The sequence below is a fragment of the Pleuronectes platessa genome, chromosome 4, assembly GCF_947347685.1.
Source record: "Pleuronectes platessa chromosome 4, fPlePla1.1, whole genome shotgun sequence".
Classification (NCBI taxonomy): domain Eukaryota; kingdom Metazoa; phylum Chordata; class Actinopteri; order Pleuronectiformes; family Pleuronectidae; genus Pleuronectes; species Pleuronectes platessa.
The window spans coordinates 15251273-15276415 of NC_070629.1; the positions used below are offsets into that span (position 1 = coordinate 15251273).

Below are 25143 nucleotides of genomic sequence, written 5' to 3' on the forward strand. Positions count from 1 at the left end.
CTCTGTTGTCACTGGTACATCATCATCTTTATTCAGCACTTTGGCCCCAACAGACAATGGAATGCAGGAAAGTCTAGAAACATCAACAATCCTCTTTACAACATCTACAGAGAGTTTTGGAGACGACACCACTGAGTTCACTAAGGAGTCAGTCTTCACTGCATCTACTGTCCCTTCACTGTTGACAACAGAGTCACCATCAGTCACTGCATCACAGGCATATGAAACAAGTGAAACTTCATCAGCTACTGTTACCAGAGTGTCATCACTCTACAGTACTGACAAACCAACATCACAGTCGCCTGAAACACAGGAGACTGTTACCACAAGTCAGGCAGAGCAGGATTCAGTCACAACTGAGAAAAGTTCTGTTCTCCCAACAACTGAAGAAGAGAGTTCAGGAGAACAGACAACTGATATGTCCAGTGAACACACTGCAGCTCCAACAGCTTCGTCAATGTTCAGCACAGAGAAACCAACTGCTTTGGCAATTGAGGTAAATTACAGTGCTGTCACAGTTCAGACTGAGAAGTCATCGAGTCCAACAGAGACATTTTCTGTCGCCACTGCAATAGATGAAGAGGGTTCAGGAGATCGGACTCCAGACATGTTCTCTTCAACCTCTGTTGTCACTGGTACATCATCATCTTTATTCAGCACTTTGGCCCCAACAGACAATGGAATGCAGGAAAGTCTAGAAACATCAACAATCCTCTTTACAACATCTACAGAGAGTTCTGAAGACGACTCTACTGAGTTCACTGAGGAGTCAGTCTTCACTGCATCTACTCTCCCTTCACTGTTGACAACAGGATCACCATCAGTCACTGCATCACAGGCATTTGAAACAAGTGAAACTTTGACAGCTACTGTTACCAGAGTGTCATCACTCTACAGTACTGACAAACCAACATCACAGTCGCCTGAAACACAGGAGACTGTTACCACAAGTCAGGCAGAGCAGGAATCAGTAACACCTGAGAAAAGTTCTGTTCTCCCAACAACTGAAGAAGAAGGTTCAGGAGATCGAACTCCAGACATGTTCGCTTCAACCCCTGTTGTCAAAGCTGCAGTTTCATCTTTATTCAGCACTATGGCCCCAACAGCGCCTGGAACACAAGAGAATATTGGGACTGATAAGACTAAAATGTCAACATTTACACCAGAATCCTCAGTTTCTCCAGTTTCTGATGGATCATCAACAAGCTCAATAACTGTAACTGTCGGCACAAGTCAGGCAGAGCAGGATTCAGTCACAACTGAGAAAAGTTCTGTTCTCCCAACAACTGAAGAAGAGAGTTCAGGAGAACAGACAACTGATATGTCCAGTGAACACACTGCAGCTCCAACAGCTTCGTCAATGTTCAGCACAGAGAAACCAACTGCTTTGGCAATTGAGGTACATTACAGTGCTGTCACAGTTCAGACTGAAAAGTCATCGAGTCCAACAGAGACATTTTCTGTCGCCACTGCAATAGATGAAGAGGGTTCAGGAGATCGGACTCCAGACATGTTCTCTTCAACCTCTGTTGTCACTGGTACATCATCATCTTTATTCAGCACTTTGGCCCCAACAGACAATGGAATGCAGGAAAGTCTAGAAACATCAACAATCCTCATTACAACATCTACAGAGAGTTCTGAAGACGACTCTACTGAGTTCACTGAGGAGTCAGTCTTCACTGCATCTACTCTCCCTTCACTGTTGACAACAGGATCACCATCAGTCACTGCATCACAGGCATTTGAAACAAGTGAAACTTTGACAGCTACTGTTACCAGAGTGTCATCACTCTACAGTACTGACAAACCAACATCACAGTCGTCTGAAACACAGGAGACTGTTACCACAAGTCAGGCAGAGCAGGAATCAGTAACACCTGAGAAAAGTTCTGTTCTCCCAACAACTGAAGAAGAAGGTTCAGGAGATCGAACTCCAGACATGTTCGCTTCAACCCCTGTTGTCAAAGCTGCAGTTTCATCTTTATTCAGCACTATGGCCCCAACAGCGCCTGGAACACAAGAGAATATTGGGACTGATAAGACTAAAATATCAACATTTACACCAGAATCCTCAGTTTCTCCAGTTTCTGATGGATCATCAACAAGCTCAATAACTGTAACTGTCGGCACAAGTCAGGGAGAGGAGGATTCAGTCACAACTAAGAAAAGTTCTACTTCCTCAACAACTGAAGAAGAGAGTTCAGGAGAACAGACAACTGATATATCCAGTAAACACACTGCAGCTCCAACAGCTTCATCGATGTTCAGCACAGAGAAACCAACTGCTTTGGCAATTGAGGTACATTACAGTGCTGTCACAGTTCAGACTGAAAAGTCTTCAAGTCCAACAGATACATTTTCTGTCGCCACCGCAATAGATGAAGAGGGTTCAGGAGATCGGACTCCAGACATGTTCTCTTCAACCTCTGTTGTCAATGGTACATCATCATCTTTATTCAGCACTGTGGCCCCAACAGCACCTGGAACGCAAGAAAGTCTAGAAACATCAACAATCCTCTTTACAACATCTACAGAGAGTTTTGGAGACGACACCACTGAGTTCACTAAGGAGTCAGTCTTCACTGCATCTACTGTCCCTTCACTGTTGACAACAGAGTCACCATCAGTCACTGCATCACGGGCATATGAAACAAGTGAAACTTCATCAGCTACTGTTACCAGAGTGTCATCACTCTACAGTAATGACAAACCAACATCACAGTCGCCTGAAACACAGGAGACTGTTACCACAAGTCAGGCAGAGCAGGATTCAGTCACAACTGAGAAAAGTTCTGTTCTCCCAACAACTGAAGAAGAGAGTTCAGGAGAACAGACAACTGATATATCCAGTAAACACACTGCAGCTCCAACAGCTTCATCGATGTTCAGCACAGAGAAACCAACTGCTTTGGCAATTGAGGTACATTACAGTGCTGTCACAGTTCAGACTGAAAAGTCTTCAAGTCCAACAGATACATTTTCTGTCGCCACCGCAATAGATGAAGAGGGTTCAGGAGATCGGACTCCAGACATGTTCTCTTCAACCTCTGTTGTCAATGGTACATCATCATCTTTATTCAGCACTGTGGCCCCAACAGCACCTGGAACGCAAGAAAGTCTAGAAACATCAACAATCCTCTTTACAACATCTACAGAGAGTTTTGGAGACGACACCACTGAGTTCACTAAGGAGTCAGTCTTCACTGCATCTACTGTCCCTTCACTGTTGACAACAGAGTCACCATCAGTCACTGCATCACGGGCATATGAAACAAGTGAAACTTCATCAGCTACTGTTACCAGAGTGTCATCACTCTACAGTAATGACAAACCAACATCACAGTCGCCTGAAACACAGGAGACTGTTACCACAAGTCAGGCAGAGCAGGATTCAGTCACAACTGAGAAAAGTTCTGTTCTCCCAACAACTGAAGAAGAGAGTTCAGGAGAACAGACAACTGATATGTCCAGTGAACACACTGCAGCTCCAACAGCTTCGTCAATGTTCAGCACAGAGAAACCAACTGCTTTGGCAATTGAGGTACATTACAGTGCTGTCACAGTTCAGACTGAAAAGTCATCGAGTCCAACAGAGACATTTTCTGTCGCCACTGCAATAGATGAAGAGGGTTCAGGAGATCGGACTCCAGACATGTTCTCTTCAACCTCTGTTGTCACTGGTACATCATCATCTTTATTCAGCACTTTGGCCCCAACAGACAATGGAATGCAGGAAAGTCTAGAAACATCAACAATCCTCTTTACAACATCTACAGAGAGTTTTGGAGACGACACCACTGAGTTCACTAAGGAGTCAGTCTTCACTGCATCTACTGTCCCTTCACTGTTGACAACAGAGTCACCATCAGTCACTGCATCACAGGCATATGAAACAAGTGAAACTTCATCAGCTACTGTTACCAGAGTGTCATCACTCTACAGTACTGACAAACCAACATCACAGTCGCCTGAAACACAGGAGACTGTTACCACAAGTCAGGCAGAGCAGGATTCAGTCACACCTGAGAAAAGTTCTGTTCTCCCAACAACTGAAGAAGAGAGTTCAGGAGAACAGACAACTGATATGTCCAGTGAACACACTGCAGCTCCAACAGCTTCGTCAATGTTCAGCACAGAGAAACCAACTGCTTTGGCAATTGAGGTAAATTACAGTGCTGTCACAGTTCAGACTGAGAAGTCATCGAGTCCAACAGAGACATTTTCTGTCGCCACTGCAATAGATGAAGAGGGTTCAGGAGATCGGACTCCAGACATGTTCTCTTCAACCTCTGTTGTCACTGGTACATCATCATCTTTATTCAGCACTTTGGCCCCAACAGACAATGGAATGCAGGAAAGTCTAGAAACATCAACAATCCTCTTTACAACATCTACAGAGAGTTCTGAAGACGACTCTACTGAGTTCACTGAGGAGTCAGTCTTCACTGCATCTACTCTCCCTTCACTGTTGACAACAGGATCACCATCAGTCACTGCATCACAGGCATTTGAAACAAGTGAAACTTTGACAGCTACTGTTACCAGAGTGTCATCACTCTACAGTACTGACAAACCAACATCACAGTCGCCTGAAACACAGGAGACTGTTACCACAAGTCAGGCAGAGCAGGAATCAGTAACACCTGAGAAAAGTTCTGTTCTCCCAACAACTGAAGAAGAAGGTTCAGGAGATCGAACTCCAGACATGTTCGCTTCAACCCCTTTTGTCAAAGCTGCAGTTTCATCTTTATTCAGCACTATGGCCCCAACAGCGCCTGGAACACAAGAGAATATTGGGACTGATAAGACTAAAATGTCAACATTTACACCAGAATCCTCAGTTTCTCCAGTTTCTGATGGATCATCAACAAGCTCAATAACTGTAACTGTCGGCACAAGTCAGGCAGAGCAGGATTCAGTCACAACTGAGAAAAGTTCTGTTCTCCCAACAACTGAAGAAGAGAGTTCAGGAGAACAGACAACTGATATGTCCAGTGAACACACTGCAGCTCCAACAGCTTCGTCAATGTTCAGCACAGAGAAACCAACTGCTTTGGCAATTGAGGTACATTACAGTGCTGTCACAGTTCAGACTGAAAAGTCATCGAGTCCAACAGAGACATTTTCTGTCGCCACTGCAATAGATGAAGAGGGTTCAGGAGATCGGACTCCAGACATGTTCTCTTCAACCTCTGTTGTCACTGGTACATCATCATCTTTATTCAGCACTTTGGCCCCAACAGACAATGGAATGCAGGAAAGTCTAGAAACATCAACAATCCTCATTACAACATCTACAGAGAGTTCTGAAGACGACTCTACTGAGTTCACTGAGGAGTCAGTCTTCACTGCATCTACTCTCCCTTCACTGTTGACAACAGGATCACCATCAGTCACTGCATCACAGGCATTTGAAACAAGTGAAACTTTGACAGCTACTGTTACCAGAGTGTCATCACTCTACAGTACTGACAAACCAACATCACAGTCGTCTGAAACACAGGAGACTGTTACCACAAGTCAGGCAGAGCAGGAATCAGTAACACCTGAGAAAAGTTCTGTTCTCCCAACAACTGAAGAAGAAGGTTCAGGAGATCGAACTCCAGACATGTTCGCTTCAACCCCTGTTGTCAAAGCTGCAGTTTCATCTTTATTCAGCACTATGGCCCCAACAGCGCCTGGAACACAAGAGAATATTGGGACTGATAAGACTAAAATGTCAACATTTACACCAGAATCCTCAGTTTCTCCAGTTTCTGATGGATCATCAACAAGCTCAATAACTGTAACTGTCGGCACAAGTCAGGGAGAGGAGGATTCAGTCACAACTAAGAAAAGTTCTACTTCCTCAACAACTGAAGAAGAGAGTTCAGGAGAACAGACAACTGATATATCCAGTAAACACACTGCAGCTCCAACAGCTTCATCGATGTTCAGCACAGAGAAACCAACTGCTTTGGCAATTGAGGTACATTACAGTGCTGTCACAGTTCAGACTGAAAAGTCTTCAAGTCCAACAGATACATTTTCTGTCGCCACCGCAATAGATGAAGAGGGTTCAGGAGATCGGACTCCAGACATGTTCTCTTCAACCTCTGTTGTCAATGGTACATCATCATCTTTATTCAGCACTGTGGCCCCAACAGCACCTGGAACGCAAGAAAGTCTAGAAACATCAACAATCCTCTATACAACATCGACAGAGAGTTCTGGAGACGACACTACTGAGTTCACTGAGGAGTCAGTCTTCACTGCATCTACTGTCTCTTCACTGTTGACAACAGAACCACCATCAGTCACTGCATCACCTGCATTTGAAACAAGTGAAACTTCAACAGCTACTGTTACCAGAGTGTCATCACTCTACAGTACTGACAAACCAACATCACAGTCGTCTGAAACACAGGAGACTTTTACCACAAGTCAGGCTGACCAGGAATCAGTAACAACTGAGAAAAGTTCTGTTTTCCCAACAACTGACGAAGAAGGTTCAGGAGATAGAACTCCAGACATGTTCGCTTCAACCCCTGTTGTCAAAGCTGCAGTTTCATCTTTATTCAGCACTATGGCCCCAACAGCGCCTGGAACACAAGAGAATATTGGGACTGATAAGACTAAAATGTCAACATTTAGACCAGAATCCTCAGTTTCTCCAGTTTCTGATGGATCATCAACAAGCTCAATAACTGTAACTGTCGGCACAAGTCAGGGAGAGGAGGATTCAGTCACAACTAAGAAAAGTTCTACTTCCTCAACAACTGAAGAAGAGAGTTCAGGAGAACAGACAACTGATATATCCAGTAAACACACTGCAGCTCCAACAGCTTCATTGATGTTCAGCACAGAGAAACCAACTGCTTTGGCAATTGAGGTACATTACAGTGCTGTCACAGTTCAGACTGAAAAGTCTTCAAGTCCAACAGATACATTTTCTGTCACCACCGCAATAGATGAAGAGGGTTCAGGAGATCGGACTCCAGACATGTTCTCTTCAACCTCTGTTGTCAATGGTACATCATCATCTTTATTCAGCACTGTGGCCCCAACAGCACCTGGAACGCAAGAAAGTCTAGAAACATCAACAATCCTCATTACAACATCTACAGAGAGTTCTGAAGACGACTCTACTGAGTTCACTGAGGAGTCAGTCTTCACTGCATCTACTCTCCCTTCACTGTTGACAACAGAATCACCATCAGTCACTGCATCACAGGCATTTGAAACAAGTGAAACTTTGACAGCTACTGTTACCAGAGTGTCATCACTCTACAGTACTGACAAACCAACATCACAGTCGCCTGAAACACAGGAGACTGTTACCACAAGTCAGGCAGAGCAGGAATCAGTAACACCTGAGAAAAGTTCTGTTCTCCCAACAACTGAAGAAGAAGGTTCAGGAGATCGAACTCCAGACATGTTCGCTTCAACCCCTGTTGTCAAAGCTGCAGTTTCATCTTTATTCAGCACTATGGCCCCAACAGCGCCTGGAACACAAGAGAATATTGGGACTGATAAGACTAAAATGTCAACATTTACAACAGAATCCTCAGTTTCTCCAGTTTCTGACGTTACATCAACAAGCTCAATAACTGTAACTGTCGGCACAAGTCAGGCAGAGCAGGATTCAGTCACAACTGAGAAAAGTTCTGTTCTCCCAACAACTGAAGAAGAGAGTTCAGGAGAACAGACAACTGATATGTCCAGTGAACACACTGCAGCTCCAACAGCTTCGTCAATGTTCAGCACAGAGAAACCAACTGCTTTGGCAATTGAGGTACATTACAGTGCTGTCACAGTTCAGACTGAAAAGTCATCGAGTCCAACAGAGACATTTTCTGTCGCCACTGCAATAGATGAAGAGGGTTCAGGAGATCGGACTCCAGACATGTTCTCTTCAACCTCTGTTGTCACTGGTACATCATCATCTTTATTCAGCACTTTGGCCCCAACAGACAATGGAATGCAGGAAAGTCTAGAAAAATCAACAATCCTCATTACAACATCTACAGAGAGTTCTGAAGACGACTCTACTGAGTTCACTGAGGAGTCAGTCTTCACTGCATCTACTCTCCCTTCACTGTTGACAACAGGATCACCGTCAGTCACTGCATCACAGGCATTTGAAACAAGTGAAACTTTGACAGCTACTGTTACCAGAGTGTCATCACTCTACAGTACTGACAAACCAACATCACAGTCGTCTGAAACACAGGAGACTGTTACCACAAGTCAGGCAGAGCAGGAATCAGTAACACCTGAGAAAAGTTCTGTTCTCCCAACAACTGAAGAAGAAGGTTCAGGAGATCGAACTCCAGACATGTTCGCTTCAACCCCTGTTGTCAAAGCTGCAGTTTCATCTTTATTCAGCACTATGGCCCCAACAGCGCCTGGAACACAAGAGAATATTGGGACTGATAAGACTAAAATGTCAACATTTACACCAGAATCCTCAGTTTCTCCAGTTTCTGATGGATCATCAACAAGCTCAATAACTGTAACTGTCGGCACAAGTCAGGGAGAGGAGGATTCAGTCACAACTAAGAAAAGTTCTACTTCCTCAACAACTGAAGAAGAGAGTTCAGGAGAACAGACAACTGATATATCCAGTAAACACACTGCAGCTCCAACAGCTTCATTGATGTTCAGCACAGAGAAACCAACTGCTTTGGCAATTGAGGTACATTACAGTGCTGTCACAGTTCAGACTGAAAAGTCTTCAAGTCCAACAGATACATTTTCTGTCACCACCGCAATAGATGAAGAGGGTTCAGGAGATCGGACTCCAGACATGTTCTCTTCAACCTCTGTTGTCAATGGTACATCATCATCTTTATTCAGCACTGTGGCCCCAACAGCACCTGGAACGCAAGAAAGTCTAGAAACATCAACAATCCTCATTACAACATCTACAGAGAGTTCTGAAGACGACTCTACTGAGTTCACTGAGGAGTCAGTCTTCACTGCATCTACTCTCCCTTCACTGTTGACAACAGAATCACCATCAGTCACTGCATCACAAGCATTTGAAACAAGTGAAACTTTGACAGCTACTGTTACCAGAGTGTCATCACTCTACAGTACTGACAAACCAACATCACAGTCGCCTGAAACACAGGAGACTGTTACCACAAGTCAGGCAGAGCAGGAATCAGTAACACCTGAGAAAAGTTCTGTTCTCCCAACAACTGAAGAAGAAGGTTCAGGAGATCGAACTCCAGACATGTTCGCTTCAACCCCTGTTGTCAAAGCTGCAGTTTCATCTTTATTCAGCACTATGGCCCCAACAGCGCCTGGAACACAAGAGAATATTGGGACTGATAAGACTAAAATGTCAACATTTACACCAGAATCCTCAGTTTCTCCAGTTTCTGATGGATCATCAACAAGCTCAATAACTGTAACTGTCGGCACAAGTCAGGGAGAGGAGGATTCAGTCACAACTAAGAAAAGTTCTACTTCCTCAACAACTGAAGAAGAGAGTTCAGGAGAACAGACAACTGATATATCCAGTAAACACACTGCAGCTCCAACAGCTTCATCGATGTTCAGCACAGAGAAACCAACTGCTTTGGCAATTGAGGTACATTACAGTGCTGTCACAGTTCAGACTGAAAAGTCTTCAAGTCCAACAGATACATTTTCTGTCGCCACCGCAATAGATGAAGAGGGTTCAGGAGATCGGACTCCAGACATGTTCTCTTCAACCTCTGTTGTCACTGGTACATCATCATCTTTATTCAGCACTTTGGCCCCAACAGACAATGGAATGCAGGAAAGTCTAGAAACATCAACAATCCTCATTACAACATCTACAGAGAGTTTTGGAGACGACACCACTGAGTTCACTGAGGAGTCAGTCTTCACTGCATCTACTGTCCCTTCACTGTTGACAACAGAGTCACCATCAGTCACTGCATCACGGGCATATGAAACAAGTGAAACTTCATCAGCTACTGTTACCAGAGTGTCATCACTCTACAGTACTGACAAACCAACATCACAGTCGCCTGAAACACAGGAGACTGTTACCACAAGTCAGGCAGAGCAGGAATCAGTAACACCTGAGAAAAGTTCTGTTCTCCCAACAACTGAAGAAGAAGGTTCAGGAGATCGAACTCCAGACATGTTCGCTTCAACCCCTGTTGTCAAAGCTGCAGTTTCATCTTTATTCAGCACTATGGCCCCAACAGCGCCTGGAACACAAGAGAATATTGGGACTGATAAGACTAAAATGTCAACATTTACACCAGAATCCTCAGTTTCTCCAGTTTCTGATGGATCATCAACAAGCTCAATAACTGTAACTGTCGGCACAAGTCAGGGAGAGGAGGATTCAGTCACAACTAAGAAAAGTTCTACTTCCTCAACAACTGAAGAAGAGAGTTCAGGAGAACAGACAACTGATATATCCAGTAAACACACTGCAGCTCCAACAGCTTCATCGATGTTCAGCACAGAGAAACCAACTGCTTTGGCAATTGAGGTACATTACAGTGCTGTCACAGTTCAGACTGAAAAGTCTTCAAGTCCAACAGATACATTTTCTGTCGCCACCGCAATAGATGAAGAGGGTTCAGGAGATCGGACTCCAGACATGTTCTCTTCAACCTCTGTTGTCAATGGTACATCATCATCTTTATTCAGCACCGTGGCCCCAACAGCACCTGGAACGCAAGAAAGTCTAGAAACATCAACAATCCTCTTTACAACATCTACAGAGAGTTTTGGAGACGACACCACTGAGTTCACTAAGGAGTCAGTCTTCACTGCATCTACTGTCCCTTCACTGTTGACAACAGAGTCACCATCAGTCACTGCATCACGGGCATATGAAACAAGTGAAACTTCATCAGCTACTGTTACCAGAGTATCATCACTCTACAGTACTGACAAACCAACATCACAGTCAACTGAAGCACAGGAGACTGTTACCACAAGTCAGGCAGAGCAGGAATCAATAACACCTGAGAAAAGTTATACTTTCCCAACAACTGACAATGAGGGTTCAGGTGAACAGACAACTGATATGTCCACCAAATACACAGCAGCTCTTACAGCTTCATCAATTTTCAGCACAGAAAGACCATCAGTATTGTCAGCTACACAAGATAATATCTTAACAAGTAATACAGAAAGCCTGTCTGTGTCCTCATTGTACAGCACAGAGATTCCATCATCATTGTCACCTGAAACACGAGAGACTGACGTTATCACCAAAGAGAAGGTCACTGTTGATGCTGCTTCCCTTTTAATCACTGATAAACATACACCAGACTTACCTAAATCCCTGGATATTTCTACCACAGTTCAGTCCGACACAACTTTTGTTCTTAGCACAGAGTCCCCAACTGATATTTCCTCAGTACCCCTCAGTGAAGAAGTGGACTACAATGAAGACTTCACTCTAGTTGAATCTTTACCTAATTTTGTGAAAACAACTGTCAAACCTTCCAGCACTGCTTCTGGCACAGACTCATTATTCAATGATAAAGAGGCCTCAGGTGATTTTGCCGCTACTCCTGTTACTCATGTACAAACAACAAAGAGCACTGCCACAAATGAAATGCCCATTACAGCTGCAGTAGCTGCGATCTCTGTGTTTGTGACCCCTACTGAGTCCAGTGAATCACAAAGCAAACTGCCACTTGGTGAGTTTACCGAAGTAGAGAGCTCCAGGGATGAAATATCTGTAACCACAGATAAAACTCACCTAAAATCACCAACAGCGGCTGGGCAACCATCTGTGCCACAAACCTTTGCAACAACCACATTCAGTACTGTCACAACAAGTCCCTATACACTTGAAACTTCTCAGCCATTAGCAATCCCCAGCATCACTATGCTTCCCTCAAACGGAATGTCTATCTACATTGATAGTGAGGATTCTAGTGGTTCTTCTGGGGGGGGCGATTTGGAGTTCAGTGCAGATGGGTCTGGTGAAGAACCATCCCCTAAGACTACTTTAAAACCCCAGGTTGAATTTACATGGGCCACAGACGAGACTGAAACAGAAGAACCTGAGAGCACATCGGACATATCAGGTGCTGCATCCTCAAATCCCTCCAGCACACAGCTTACTGAGGAATTCATGTCATCGACCCAAGCTCCACACATTCCCATTACAGTACCAGCTACAAAGGGAATTTCAGTGTCCTTTAGTGCTGTTGCTGTCACAGAGGAGAGCTCAAGTGACCAAACAAAAAATACACCCGGGGATGATGCTATTACACAAACACCTACTGGCACTACAGCCTCTTCTCTTTTCAGCACGGAGAAGCCAACTTCAACAGTCCAGAGCAGCTCAACTGATATATTCTCTGAGACATCTTCGATATCATCTTCAGCTGTTTATAACACGGAGTCTCCTGATAGTACGACGAGAACATCCTCTTCCCTGTTTAGCACAGAGAAACCTACAACAACAACTTCTCTCTACAGCATTGCGAAGCGGAATATTACAACATCATTTACTACTAGACCTGCCCAGTCAGCCGAAACGTCTCCCTCTACAACTGATGAATCAAAACAAACTCCAGTTTTTCCTGAGACAGAAGAGGGGTCTTCTGGTGACCAAACCACTGAGGTGTTCACAGTTAAGCCATCAGGGATTGAGAGAATCACATTTGGAGAAGCAACAGGTGAAACTGAAACCTTTGTTTCAGTCACACCAACCTCTGATGAACAGGTTTCCTCACAGGAGGCCAAAATCACGCTGGATACCCCCTACACTTCTCAAGCAACAGAGACTCCTGCATCTTCCTATACAACTATGTCCCCTCACACAATTGGAGTCTTAGTTAGTGATCATACCACAGTTGACTCCCCCACAGTAAGATCCAGCAGTGAACAGGAGCAAGATGGACCCACAGCGGTGTCTTCCCCAATTCCCTCTATTATGTATCAGAACATTACAGACCAACAGGTGGTGATCATCACACCCAGTAGCAGCCAACCCCAAACTGCCTTCACTGAGCAAACACCTACGATGGTCTTGCATGTGTCTAAACCATCAACCAGCACAACCATCATATTCACAGAGGATATAACAAATGAAGATGAGCTGCTCTCTACAGTGACAGACAGTATGAAGGAAGGCACCCCCACTCCTGAGCTCATCACAGATGACACTATCATTGATGTAGATACAATCTCCATTGTACCCTCCTCCTCAGCTTACCCAATCATCCAGACAGAGGAAGCTGGAGGTGTCACAGCAGTTACAATGACACAAACCCTGGAGGTAACAGTAGAAATGGAGGGTTCAGGGACTGATGGTGCCACTTTCTTTACCTCTTCACCAGTTACACTACATGCAACCTCAGCCACTGGTTTGCCATTAAATTCAACATCTTTTGAATACTCACAGTCGACTTCAAAGCAAACATCTACGGAACATGTTTCTGCTATGGAGACATCGCCCAAAGAGACACTCACATCATCACTACCTGCTACCCCAGCTACCGCTGTGTTCACAAGCTCTGAAGAAACATATGATTTAACGACACCACAAACTGTTTTCCCCATTGAGACTCACACCAAACCAGTTACAGAGCTGTTGGAAGAAGATATATCAAGGGAGGACACCGCTGATAATGTCACAGACTCTATAACGGAGATTGCCACATCCTCATCTTTGCCCTTTCAAACCTTACCTGATTCAACAGATATCAGCGTCACTCCAGCATCCAGTGAGGAGTATATGGTCAGCACAGATCAAAAACCACAGACCGTGCCCACATCACCCACAACAATAACAGCCATGAGTACCGATATGACTGTTGAATCTTTAAGCTCATCCATGCCAACACAAGCCACTGTATCTTCAGTGACTGTCACGCCACACACACCAGTGTCCACCAAACCTGGTGCTGTCAAAACAACCAGTAAAGCATCTGATGATACATCTTCAAGTAGTGATGATTCTGAGGAAGGCTCTGCTGCGACTGAATGGACAACATCTAAAACACTAGTGAAATCAACTGTGTCCTCCCTGTTCAGCACTGAGAGAGCAACTGTTGCCTCTGATGTGGATGAGGAGATTTCAGGTGATGGTATTATAACAACAGTTAAGGCAGAACAAATCTCTCCAACTTCACCTGGAACAGCTACAGGAGAGGTTGCAGAGCCACCAGCAAGTAGTTACTCATCCCTTTACAGCACAGAAAAACCATCAGTCACTTCTGTCTCAGATGTTGCTCTGCACAGTACAATACAAATGGGCCAAATGCTATCCACAGCAACATTACCTCCTCCCCACAGCACTGATACATCAGTGCTCACAACAGAGGGGGCAGATATGGTGAGCTCTGGGGTAAAGATTGTAGATGCCACAACTGCGTCACCTGAGGCAATGACATCTGAGGGTGAAAAGATGGTCGGCACCCCAAAATCCCCTATGATCAGCACAGAGAAACCTATCGATGGAGTAAGATCAACCCCAGCAAATGAAGAAAGCAAGAGAGATCACATCACCTCTGTGCATACAAAAGAATCAGTTTCTACATCCACAGTTTCTTCTTTACAGAGCACTTCAGAGCCTGATGTGATAATTCGGTTTGTCACCACCTTTGTCCCAGATCCAGATACAACAACACCCGAGGTGTCCTTCGAACAGGCAAGGTCTGAGGTCGCATTCATTCATCTTCCCCACACCGACAAATCCTCTGGGGAAACTGAGCTTACCACAACCAGCCCATTATTACCCACTCAGCAGTCTAGCCAGCTCTTTGAATCTAGTGATGGAACTCTCCAGTCTGGAACTACAGCCACATCACTGGAAGATAAGTCAGCTGAACCACCAAGCCAAGCACCTGTAGCTGAAGAAGTTCCAACTGATGCTGAAGGGAGCTCAGATAAAGTCACCGAAGTCAAGGAAACATCTACTTATTCTGTTACAACTTTTCCGTCTACAGATGAAATATTACTTTCTATAGGGACAGAACCTTCTGGGATTGAATCCATGACTCCAGAAACTGCAACTGACGAATCTGCAAAACCCGAAGAAAAAATATCAGCGAGTTATACTGTTTCACTTTCAAAGCAAACAAAAGAGACACTATCCCAAACTACCTCTTCACTTTTCAGCACGGAATCTCCATTAGTGGCATCCATATCAGATGTTACCGATAAAACGGTCTCTGAATTGACATCATCAGCATCACCAAAAATGGTGACAGGAGACAGGGAACAGACTGCCTCTCCCCACCCAGTCATTACGGAAACAACTGCTGACTCAAGTAATGAAAAGACGTCATCAGAGAGTGAGAAGAGCTCTGCATCAACAGAAACGAAAATGATCTTTTCACCAGAAGATGGTTCAGGTGACAAGACCCCCGGTAGCTTTGATTCTGATTCTGTCACTCCAACTGTTTCATTCCTGTCTGCTACTACGAAGATAGACAGTACCACCAGTAATTTAACATCAGAGATGTCCGGATCAACAGGTCCTGAACATGAGGGGACACGAGATTCAGACCTAACAACAACACCTCTACCGACTGATGTTACATATGTTGCTGAAATATCTACAAGCCCAGACACTGAAGTACTCACTGCCACAATCTCCGCTGAACACATCTTAATTGAACCTACTTCAAATGTCCTTTCAGCATCAACACCATCACAGCCTGATGTTATGGTCCACTTTGCTACAACAGTTTCCCCTGTACAGCACCTAACAACTCTCCAGGATTCATTTGAACAAGTCAAGTCAGAGATCACGCTGACACACCGACCTAGCACTGATCTTTCCTCCGTGGATTTGTCACTGACCACCACTCACCCTATTTTTGAAAGTCGTGAAACAACTTCCTCAGTCGCTGAAGATAAAAAAGGAACAGTTGAACCCACTCCTGAACAGGTCTCAATTGATGCAAAGACAGAACCATCTCCAAAACCTGATGTCCAAGTAGCACCTACTCCAGATTATGTTTACCCAGACCCAGATTATGATGTAGTAGACCCCAGCTTTGTTGAATCTGTTCCACAACACAATAAAACTGCAACAACAGAAGAAGTAGCAATGTTCATTACTACACCACCGTCTGTTTCTCAACTACCTGAGAGTACACTTGTTGACTCACGGAGCAGTACTGAAAGTAGCGCAAGAGAAAAGGCAACTCAATCCCCTGTAGTAGCAGCAGCTATCACTGTCTTGCCATCTGCATCAGGAAATATCAGTGCAGCATCATCCTCTAGTTCTGAGAGTTCAGAAAGCAGCAGCAGCTCAGAAGAAAACATCACCACAGAAAGCACCATCACGATGGATGGTAGCCTTCTATCTGCCATAACTAAATCACCATCCGTCCTCAGCAATGAGACTGAAAATGTCTCCGGCAAGCCTGACAGTGTGTCTGAAGGGTTACTAGAGACTACAAATAAACCAAAGGTTGACAGTATAGAGGAACAGTCTCTGTCCCCAGATAAAATCCAGACTGTATTCAAGGTAAATGCTACCACTGCATCAAAGGTGGATTCTGGGGATGTTAATAACACCTCTGGGAAAGAGGAAGTTGTTGAGGGAGATGTCTCTTCTACTCCTGAAATGCCCACAAGGACCCATTCAGAGCTCACACCAATGTCATCAGCTCAGCCACAAAGCCAGTCAGCGTCAGTTCAATCTGCAGCTACCTCTCCATCATCTTCTCTTGATGAGGATGAGAAACTGGACAGGGACTCAACTGCACTTCCATCATTTATTGAGGTTGAACAACCTCTAAAACAGGAAGAATCAACCGCCGAGCCAGATGCAAGACTCGATTTGGGACACACTGTTGTCGGCGAAACTGTTGAGATCCCAGGTAAGTTTTTTTCCAAATGGCTTTCATTCAAATACAGAGAAATGCATCAGCTCGAAATGAATTTATTTTTAATACAACTTTTATTTTGCTTCTTTAAATCTCTTAACAGGAATTCACTCATGTACAAAGGACATTTGTCTGAATGGAGGATCTTGCCACAACATTGGCATCCTCTACACGTGTAGCTGTCCTCCTGGGTACAGTGGGGATCGCTGTGAGACAGGTAGGACATATGCACCAAGAATACCTCTTGCTGTATTAAAATTTCTCCCAAGAAGCTCTAAAATATGGCTTTTACTGTCTTAGGGACACAGAGTTGTTTTGCCCATGTCAGATTTTTCATTGCATGTGTTTCTTTTCCAGATATTGATGAGTGCCAGTCAAATCCTTGCCTCAACGGAGGCACATGTATAGATTGTCTGGCTTCCTTTTCGTGTGTGTGCCTCCCAAGCTACTCCGGGCTGCATTGTGAAGAGGGTATGTTTGTGATTAATTTGTTGGATTTTTATAAATTATTTGAGTGTTCTTTTTTAGTATAATAAGAGCTTTTTCCTTCATAAGTGTTGTAAAAGGTTCTAACCATTCATCTACATTTGGTATATAGAGCTTAAAGTAGTTTTATACAAGATATATGAACACAGTGTAATTATTGTAATCACCCTATTCCCTGGAAAATAAGATAGAAAGGGAATATATATCACATATACAATTCAGTTCTGCTATTTACAGCCGAGTATTGTCTTAGGTTTTTCCATTTTTACTGTCTCTATTTAGTGTTTCCTAGAGGTCTGTAATGTCTGCTAATACTTGAATTTCCCCGAGCACTCTTGACATTTCCATCCACTACAAGATAAACAAATTAGAAATCACATGAGTTCCTGAGTATTTACTGACTACTCTACTGTACACAAGCCATTAACGGTATACAGTGGAAGAAATTATTTGGAAGTTCCCACACCCGTATATAATTTTACTTTAGTTTTGGAGTTGCACCCTACTTTCATCCCAAGTGGGTGGAGCTCAGGGCATCATCTGCCTTGGCTGATTTCTCAGTGTCTACACCCTAAATGTTGTCAGGATCCCTCATCAGTGACTCACACCCCTTCTGTGTACGCAGACCCAGCTGCCTTCTTAGAAACTTTGGCAACGGAAAAGGAGAAAAAGTAACTTGAAGAGGAACAACTCAAAGACAGATTCGGCCTCTGTTTCTATCTGTTAGTTTTCTGATCAAGGATCAAAGAGGGGAGGGAGGGAAAACAGTATTTTCACACAAGTTATGTATAAAGTTATTAAAGTTTGGACCCACAGCCGCTATCAAATGGGTGAAAATGAGAGTTAAGTGTGGATGAGAAAAGCCTTTAGGGCTTGACTTAAACACGAGCTGTTTACACCTCCATGGCTCAGGCTGCATGAATTTACTAATCAGATTTTGCATGAATGAGTATAATCTGAGAAGAATTGTCTACTGAAGCATAATGATCATACTTTTAGGTTTTATTGGTACTTAGTAGTTTTCCTTCTTGTTTTGCTTCCACTGTATTATAGTGCTGGTGTCAGAGACTGTAGAAACTAATCAGTTAGTCAATCCTTCATCTTAATCAGAGACAGTAGTCCGACTTAACAGCAGGGTTTAGGGGTTGATATGATTGGGTGTTAAAAGTACTGGAGAGGCAGTAAATGAGATGATGAGGTTATATATTAAATTGTTGAAGTAAAAAGATGCAATAATGAAAGAAACCGCTAAAAGCTTATTGTCCTTTAAATATGTTAATGCATTTCATGTCTCATTCTCTCTCGCTTTCTCGTTCATCAGATACAGAAATCTGTGAATATGGCTGGCACAAGTTTCAGGGCCACTGCTACAAGTACTTCCCCCAGAGGAGAAACTGGGACACAGCAGAGAGAGAGTGCCGCATGCATGGGGCTCATCTCACCAGCATCATTTCCCACGAGGAGCAACAGTATGTCAACCGTAAGTTAAAGATCACAGTAACTATTTTATAAAAACGCGTATGACAAGATTGAAATAACAATAGTTCTTTATTAAAGTCACATCAAATACTCATTGGTGGATACACAGTGAACTGTTAAAGCGGGGGAATGATTTAGACGTTTCCTCCTAAAAAGGACATATGGCAACAGGGAACCGTAATCTGCTGTGTCTCACTCTACTCTGTCTGGCAGGTCTTGGACAGGACTACCAGTGGATCGGCCTGAATGATAAGATGTTTGACAGCGACTTCCGCTGGACTGACGGCCGGCCCATGGTAAGATAGGTTGCTTTCTCACATATTTTTGTCTCAACAAACATGGCACAGAGACAGAGTAAATATTTGGAATGATGCTGATGACAGATACAGGCGTCTTAGGAGAGTCGTTCTTTTCGAGGCCTGTGTTGGCTTTCTCATGACGCACTCTCTTCTCCTCTCATACTAACTGCCGGGTGACTGCTGTGCCAATAAATCTGATATAGAACATGATGTAAGGAGCCGCTGAATCCTTTAAGTCACTTTTAGTCAAGCACAAGTAGAGAAGCAGCCGCAACAAAGAAGACGACATTCTGATGTAGAAGAGTATGCCCGGGAGAAAGAACTGTTCACGATTGTCGTATTTATACAACACACAAGGGTGTGATTGGTATAGTTGTTGTAGCTGCCGGGGACCTCCTCATAGGACAGGGAAGTAGCTAATTGCTATTTGCATCCATGTTGTACAGACTGATGTCCTCACTTCAAAGATAATCCTTCCAGGACCAGAGACATGGGAAGCATAGAGACAGCCTCGGGGTTAAAAGATAAGCTCAGACCGCCTATGAAGATCCTTGCTCAGCTGAGAGATTGAGGGGTGATGGGGGTGTGAGCAATGCTGTGTAGAGGGGAGTTTGGCAGGCGTAGACAGGTATGGACCCCCTTTGACCCGACACACATCAGGAGGCTCAGCCAGCAGGCTGACACCCAGGTGAAGAGCCATCAGGCAGGAAGACACAGATGGACAGCACCTGTGCGCAGCTTCAGAAAGAGAAACAAACTGCATGGAAGCATCCCAGGGGGTCCGGTTGGGTGATCACCACCAGTGGATTGGACTATAATAAATAAAACTACATTGTGTGTGATATTGATAGCATAAGAATTCATTCTTAGGTTTAGTTTCATTATCAGACCATAGTCATTGGTTCTTAACAACAATAGAGGCCGGAAACACCCAAGTTGAAGTGTCTTTGGATGTGTGTGTTTCTGTGGGTGATGAAAGTTTGATTGATTTTTATGGTGCCTGCTGTGCAGCTCATGGGTCACCTATTTGTTAACTTGAAGTGAGCAGTGCAGGAAGTCAGCGTGTGTGTGTTTGTTACGCATAATGACAGGGTAGCAGAGCCCCGGGCCATGATTGGAGGAGTTGGGGTAGGGGGGGCCCAGCTTTGAAGAAACTGTTTGAACCTAGAATGCGCTGAAAGACTACAGGTAGCATCAATTCCAGGAATACAGCTGTGTGTATACTGTACACGTGTGTTAAATGTGCATCTGTGTGTCTGGCATTTTTTTACCTGCAGAAATACTCGTGTAATTCTACGTACGTAGAGTGTTTGATGATATGACATAATACTTATGTATGTCTATTATCACAAAGCCATTTATTCTCTATAATGCATGTAACGTGAATACCAATCATGCCAAGTATATAAAGTCACATCAGTGTGTGAACTGAATTACGTTTCAGAAACCTGAAAAGATCCATACTGATATATATATATATGTAATATACTATATAAAAATGATTTTATAGCCCATTTTATTTGGTTGTTGGTTTCTCTGTCTTTTGTTAATAATACAGACCCCGCATGGGTCCCTTAGAAATACAATGATGTCATAGTTGCTGAGTTTATGTTGGCTCCTGGAAAGACACAGTTCCTCCCTCTTGTGGCCATTAAGTAAAATCACACTGATGGAAAACCCCTGCCACAGTAGCCCAGGATCTCTACTATTGGGATCACATCAGTAGACTGAGAATAATACATATATATAATAAAATAATAATTTTGCACTTTTTCAGGGCAAAGTTTACATGTTGTGTATGTTAGGTGTAGAGTAGTTGGATTTTATGATGACTTTAATAAGATAAAATAGAAGATCCTTTAAAGCAGTGGTTCTCAAATGGTGTTCCTTGGCCAGAGGGTCAATTTAAAGTAGTTTCCAGAATTATCCATTAAAATCATCATGATATATGGATCATCTGTGTTGACATGGTAACAATACTCTTTGAAAACACGTGTAATATTTTTCTAAGATATTTCTCTTGTGTTCTTCTTTCACAGAACTAAGTCAAAGTGTGTAGAAATAATCAGACTTTGTCAAATTATCCAAAGGGAAATACACGAGGGGATCTTGTTGACAACAATTTTGAACCTGTAAAGATTCCCAGAACTCGTCAGAATGTTTAACTCCTTGCAATCTGCTCTTATTCCAGCAATATGAAAACTGGAGGCCCAACCAGCCCGACAGCTTCTTCTCCTCGGGCGAGGACTGCGTAGTGATGATCTGGCATGAGGACGGCCAGTGGAACGACGTTCCTTGCAACTACCACCTCACGTACACCTGCAAGAAGGGCACAGGTAACAACATCTCTTTCATTCCTGAATGAACACATTCTATAAAGGACTTTACCAATCAGAAAGGTGACTCCTTTCACTGTAAAATCCTGCACGTTAAAGTTGTCGTCACTTGTGATTCTCAGTGGCCTGTAATCAGCCCCCTCTGGTGGAGAATGCACGAACCTTTGGCAAAAAGCTTGAGAGGTATGAGATCAACTCTCTGGTGAGGTACCAGTGCAGGACAGGCTTTATTCAGAGGCACGTCCCAACTATCCGTTGTCGTGGGGATGGACGATGGGACCTCCCTAAAATCACCTGCAATAACCGTAAGTACAACAAGTATTGCTCTCAATAGATACAGATTGTCCTGGGTGTCTCGTACTGTGCAGGACTTTAACAACATTACCATTGCTTGAGAGCTCTTGTTTATCCCCCTGACAGCCTCCAGCTACCAGAGGTCCTTTCACAGAAGACATCAACACAGCAGTCTCTACAGCGTCAACAACTTCCGAAGACGGCCGGATGAGGCCCTCGGCTTTCACAATCAGCTCTACCGGGGAAGGAGGGAGAGGACTGAACATTAGCTGAAGAGACAGTGATCGCCATGCAACATGGCACAGCCTCCTGGAGACGAGAACTTGCGGATGACGCGTGTGTAAAAGGAGGAAAAGGATTCTCTAAAGGAAAAGAGGAGAGAGACAAAACTCATCAAAAAAAAAACAAGAGGAAAATCTGCAGTTTTGTTGTATTTTACATCGACGATGGAATCTAATGAAGTGCCTTTTTTAAAAGAGATGTTGACAGACAATGTTTCTTATCAAGGGGGCGCTGTTTCACAACAATGTGGATAAATAACACTTTCAGCTGGCTACTGGAAAAGCAAAAAAGTATTCTCATCATTCTTTTTTAAACTGTGGATGTTTTTTTCTCTTGACAGAGTTTATCAAATAATACATCCATGAATGTTGTCTAATACCTTTTTACACCAAATGTGCTATTTAAAATCACCATAAGTGTTCCTTATTCCTACAAAAAAAAAAACGCTTTTGTGAAATTATAGCGCTTATGTTATGTAAAGGACTTGATTATGTTGTCGTGCTGCCCTAAACCTGTAACTTCTCAGAAAAACTATGAGGAATCGGCATCGAGGACCCTCCACGCCAAGGATCCTTAGTGGAGTTTTGTATCACATAAATATAATAATAAGCCTTTATGAAGAGTCTGTCTTCAGATCCAGAGGCACACATCATGTTCTGAAACATGGTTATACAGCTTTGCTATTGGTCGTTTTTCAGATTCCAGGTTAATAATACACAGAGATCTGGGGAAATTTCACCAAAGTGCTCAGTTAACTGCTGGAGATCTTCTTTGTGGCGGCAGCTTTCAAAATACCGAGTATCCACCTTTCATTAGCAGCCTTCACAGTGTGTCATGGATGTCTTGTCAAGATAAATGTTTATTGATAGATTTTTATACAGAGAATTTTATATTTCTTTTTGATTCCTTGCAATTACTTTTTACGAACCCATCGACAAAGCCTTTATCCACGGATGGAAATCAATGTCCATCATCAGTTTCAAATGGAGAGAAGGGAAGTGTGGCTCAAGTAACCTGTATTTTCTGCTCGTGTATGTCCAGTGCATCACCTACGATAAGTTGCTACTGCATGTTTACTGTTCCTAATCACTCATCTGTTGCTGCTGTGCTGTAGCTCAGAGTTTTCCTGGTCATTTTGTTTTATTCTGCACACTTAATTTTTTTTCTGTTTTTGTGGTCGACTGACAATCAGCCATTGAGAGAATGTATTTTGTGAAACACTCAAAAAAGACTTGAACGTAACGGCTGTTTAGGCACAGATACATGTAATTTATATTTTCAAGCTGCTCACGACCTCCTGACTTGGTTTGTACTGACAAGTAAAAAACACGATGCTGTCATCCCGCCAGCAGAGCTCTTCATATGTTTTTCATTGAACGTTCAACAGGAGACCAGCCACAGTCACAGACTTGTCTACATGAGATGCATTGAAGAAGTGTCCTAACAATACGATTGATTTCTTTTTACATCTTTAATGCCAACAGTGGACAGAAGAGTATGGAGGGCCCCATCGGCTGCAATAATGTTATTTTGTAACATTAACACACTATTTGTCTGTGTTGATGGTTGTTTGTGTCTTCAGCCGATTTTTTTAATAGAGAAAAGTTGTTTTGTCTGTCTGTGAATATCTCTGTGTGTATTCCAGCTTTAATGTGCACATAATATCATATTTATAACAGTTTTTTATTTTGTATTTTAAAATGTGAATGTCTGGGATGCTTGTGAATTATTTTTTTCTTTAAACGAAAATCAAACTGTTGTTTTTTTCCTGCTTTAAATCACCAGAGAAACCAAATAAAATATATGGATATTATAAATAAAAATAACATTTCATTTGGACTTTTTTTGTAAAGACATGCTGGGAAAGGTATTGACAACATTGCGTGGTTTTGTGTTTAAGTTCTGCTGCATTAAAGATAAAGGCTACTTGTTTGTGTAGGTTTTCTCCAGATGTTGAGGTTTCCTCTCAGTTTCCAAAGACACACATGTTTGGTTCAGTGGAGAGTCTGTAGCTCATCCTCCTGCTTTGTGTTGCTGGGATGTAGTGGCAAGATTTTAACAGGACTTCTTTGATGCATGTCCCAAAAGGTAAAGAACGAATGACAGTTTTGGTTCTTCTTAAACAAAGGTAAACTGTGCGAGGAGTAAAGAGAGGTTTCGCCAGCAGGTTGCGCTATCAGACTAAACCACAAACCTGAGTTTTTGTCTGTTCAGCGCCATTGAATAGAGTAAAGTTATTTCACTTCTCTCCTCACAGCGCTCGCACATCTCAAACAAACACTCAACATGAAGTGAAGTAAACTGAATGATTTTAATCTCACCCTTGAGAATCAATGTCTCAACTCAATGTATTGCAGCATCTTGCATAGACATAATATATTTGTGAAAAACCTTTCAGACTTGCTCCAAAGACCACATCCAGGTAGAGCAGGGAGGACGCAACAGTGTGAATTACAGTAAATAGACCTGGATAAAGGAAAAGTGACACTTGTGCTGAAATGGCCGATGCTGCAGAACTGTAGATCTGCATAGAATCCAACCACACAGTCAAAAGCATGGCTGACAGCGGATCTATTTGACTTCCAAACACTTCTTACATGTGCATAATGAGCAGATTAGTTACGCTGAAGAAACAGAAGCTTTTTGAGTATGTTATCCTTCACTATTCCCAGATCAGCCTCTCGCACAGCAATGCCTTGATGTCCACAGTGGCACTGCCTGAGAGCACGAAGCACCTCGGCCCAGGTCATTACATCAGGTCGGTTGATTTGTGATGGTTTGTGTTGCTGTGGTTTTCACTGCGACTGGCCACTCTGTCATTAGAGAGGACTTAACTTGTGATTAAAGGCCGACCTTGGAGTAAAACCTACAATCTGGCCTCATGAAATGCAGATGTCTCATGGGTGATCAGCGGAAAACCCACAGACCCCCTCAGCCCCTGCTGGTCCCTGTGGTATTTAACAAGCTCTCGAGGTTTGTTTTGGAACGGAAAGGCATCACAGCTCCTTACGATTTCCTAAGCCTGACAGGCCCCTCAGACTGCTCAGTCAAATCCAGAGAGTCCATCAGCCACCCATCATGCTGCGCTTTTCCTGACACACATAAAGGAATCTGGTTACCTGTGAGCGACAAGCAATTTGGATGAGGCCTCTGATTTTC

General features: G+C 43.3%; 1 protein-coding gene across 1 annotated transcript in view; it reads left to right on the forward strand.

The window, feature by feature from the left end:
* LOC128438461 (versican core protein) overlaps positions 1–23763 on the forward strand; it is a 48117-nt gene extending 24354 nt beyond the window's left edge. Inside the window, exons 6-12 of the mRNA XM_053421046.1 lie at positions 16912–17025; positions 17166–17279; positions 18616–18774; positions 18987–19069; positions 21264–21408; positions 21531–21713; positions 21829–23763. Coding sequence (XP_053277021.1) covers positions 16912–17025; positions 17166–17279; positions 18616–18774; positions 18987–19069; positions 21264–21408; positions 21531–21713; positions 21829–21971 — 941 coding nt within the window. The 3' untranslated portion in view covers positions 21972–23763. The remainder of the gene's footprint in view (positions 1–16911; positions 17026–17165; positions 17280–18615; positions 18775–18986; positions 19070–21263; positions 21409–21530; positions 21714–21828) is intronic.
* Positions 23764–25143: the final 1380 nt, after the last annotated feature.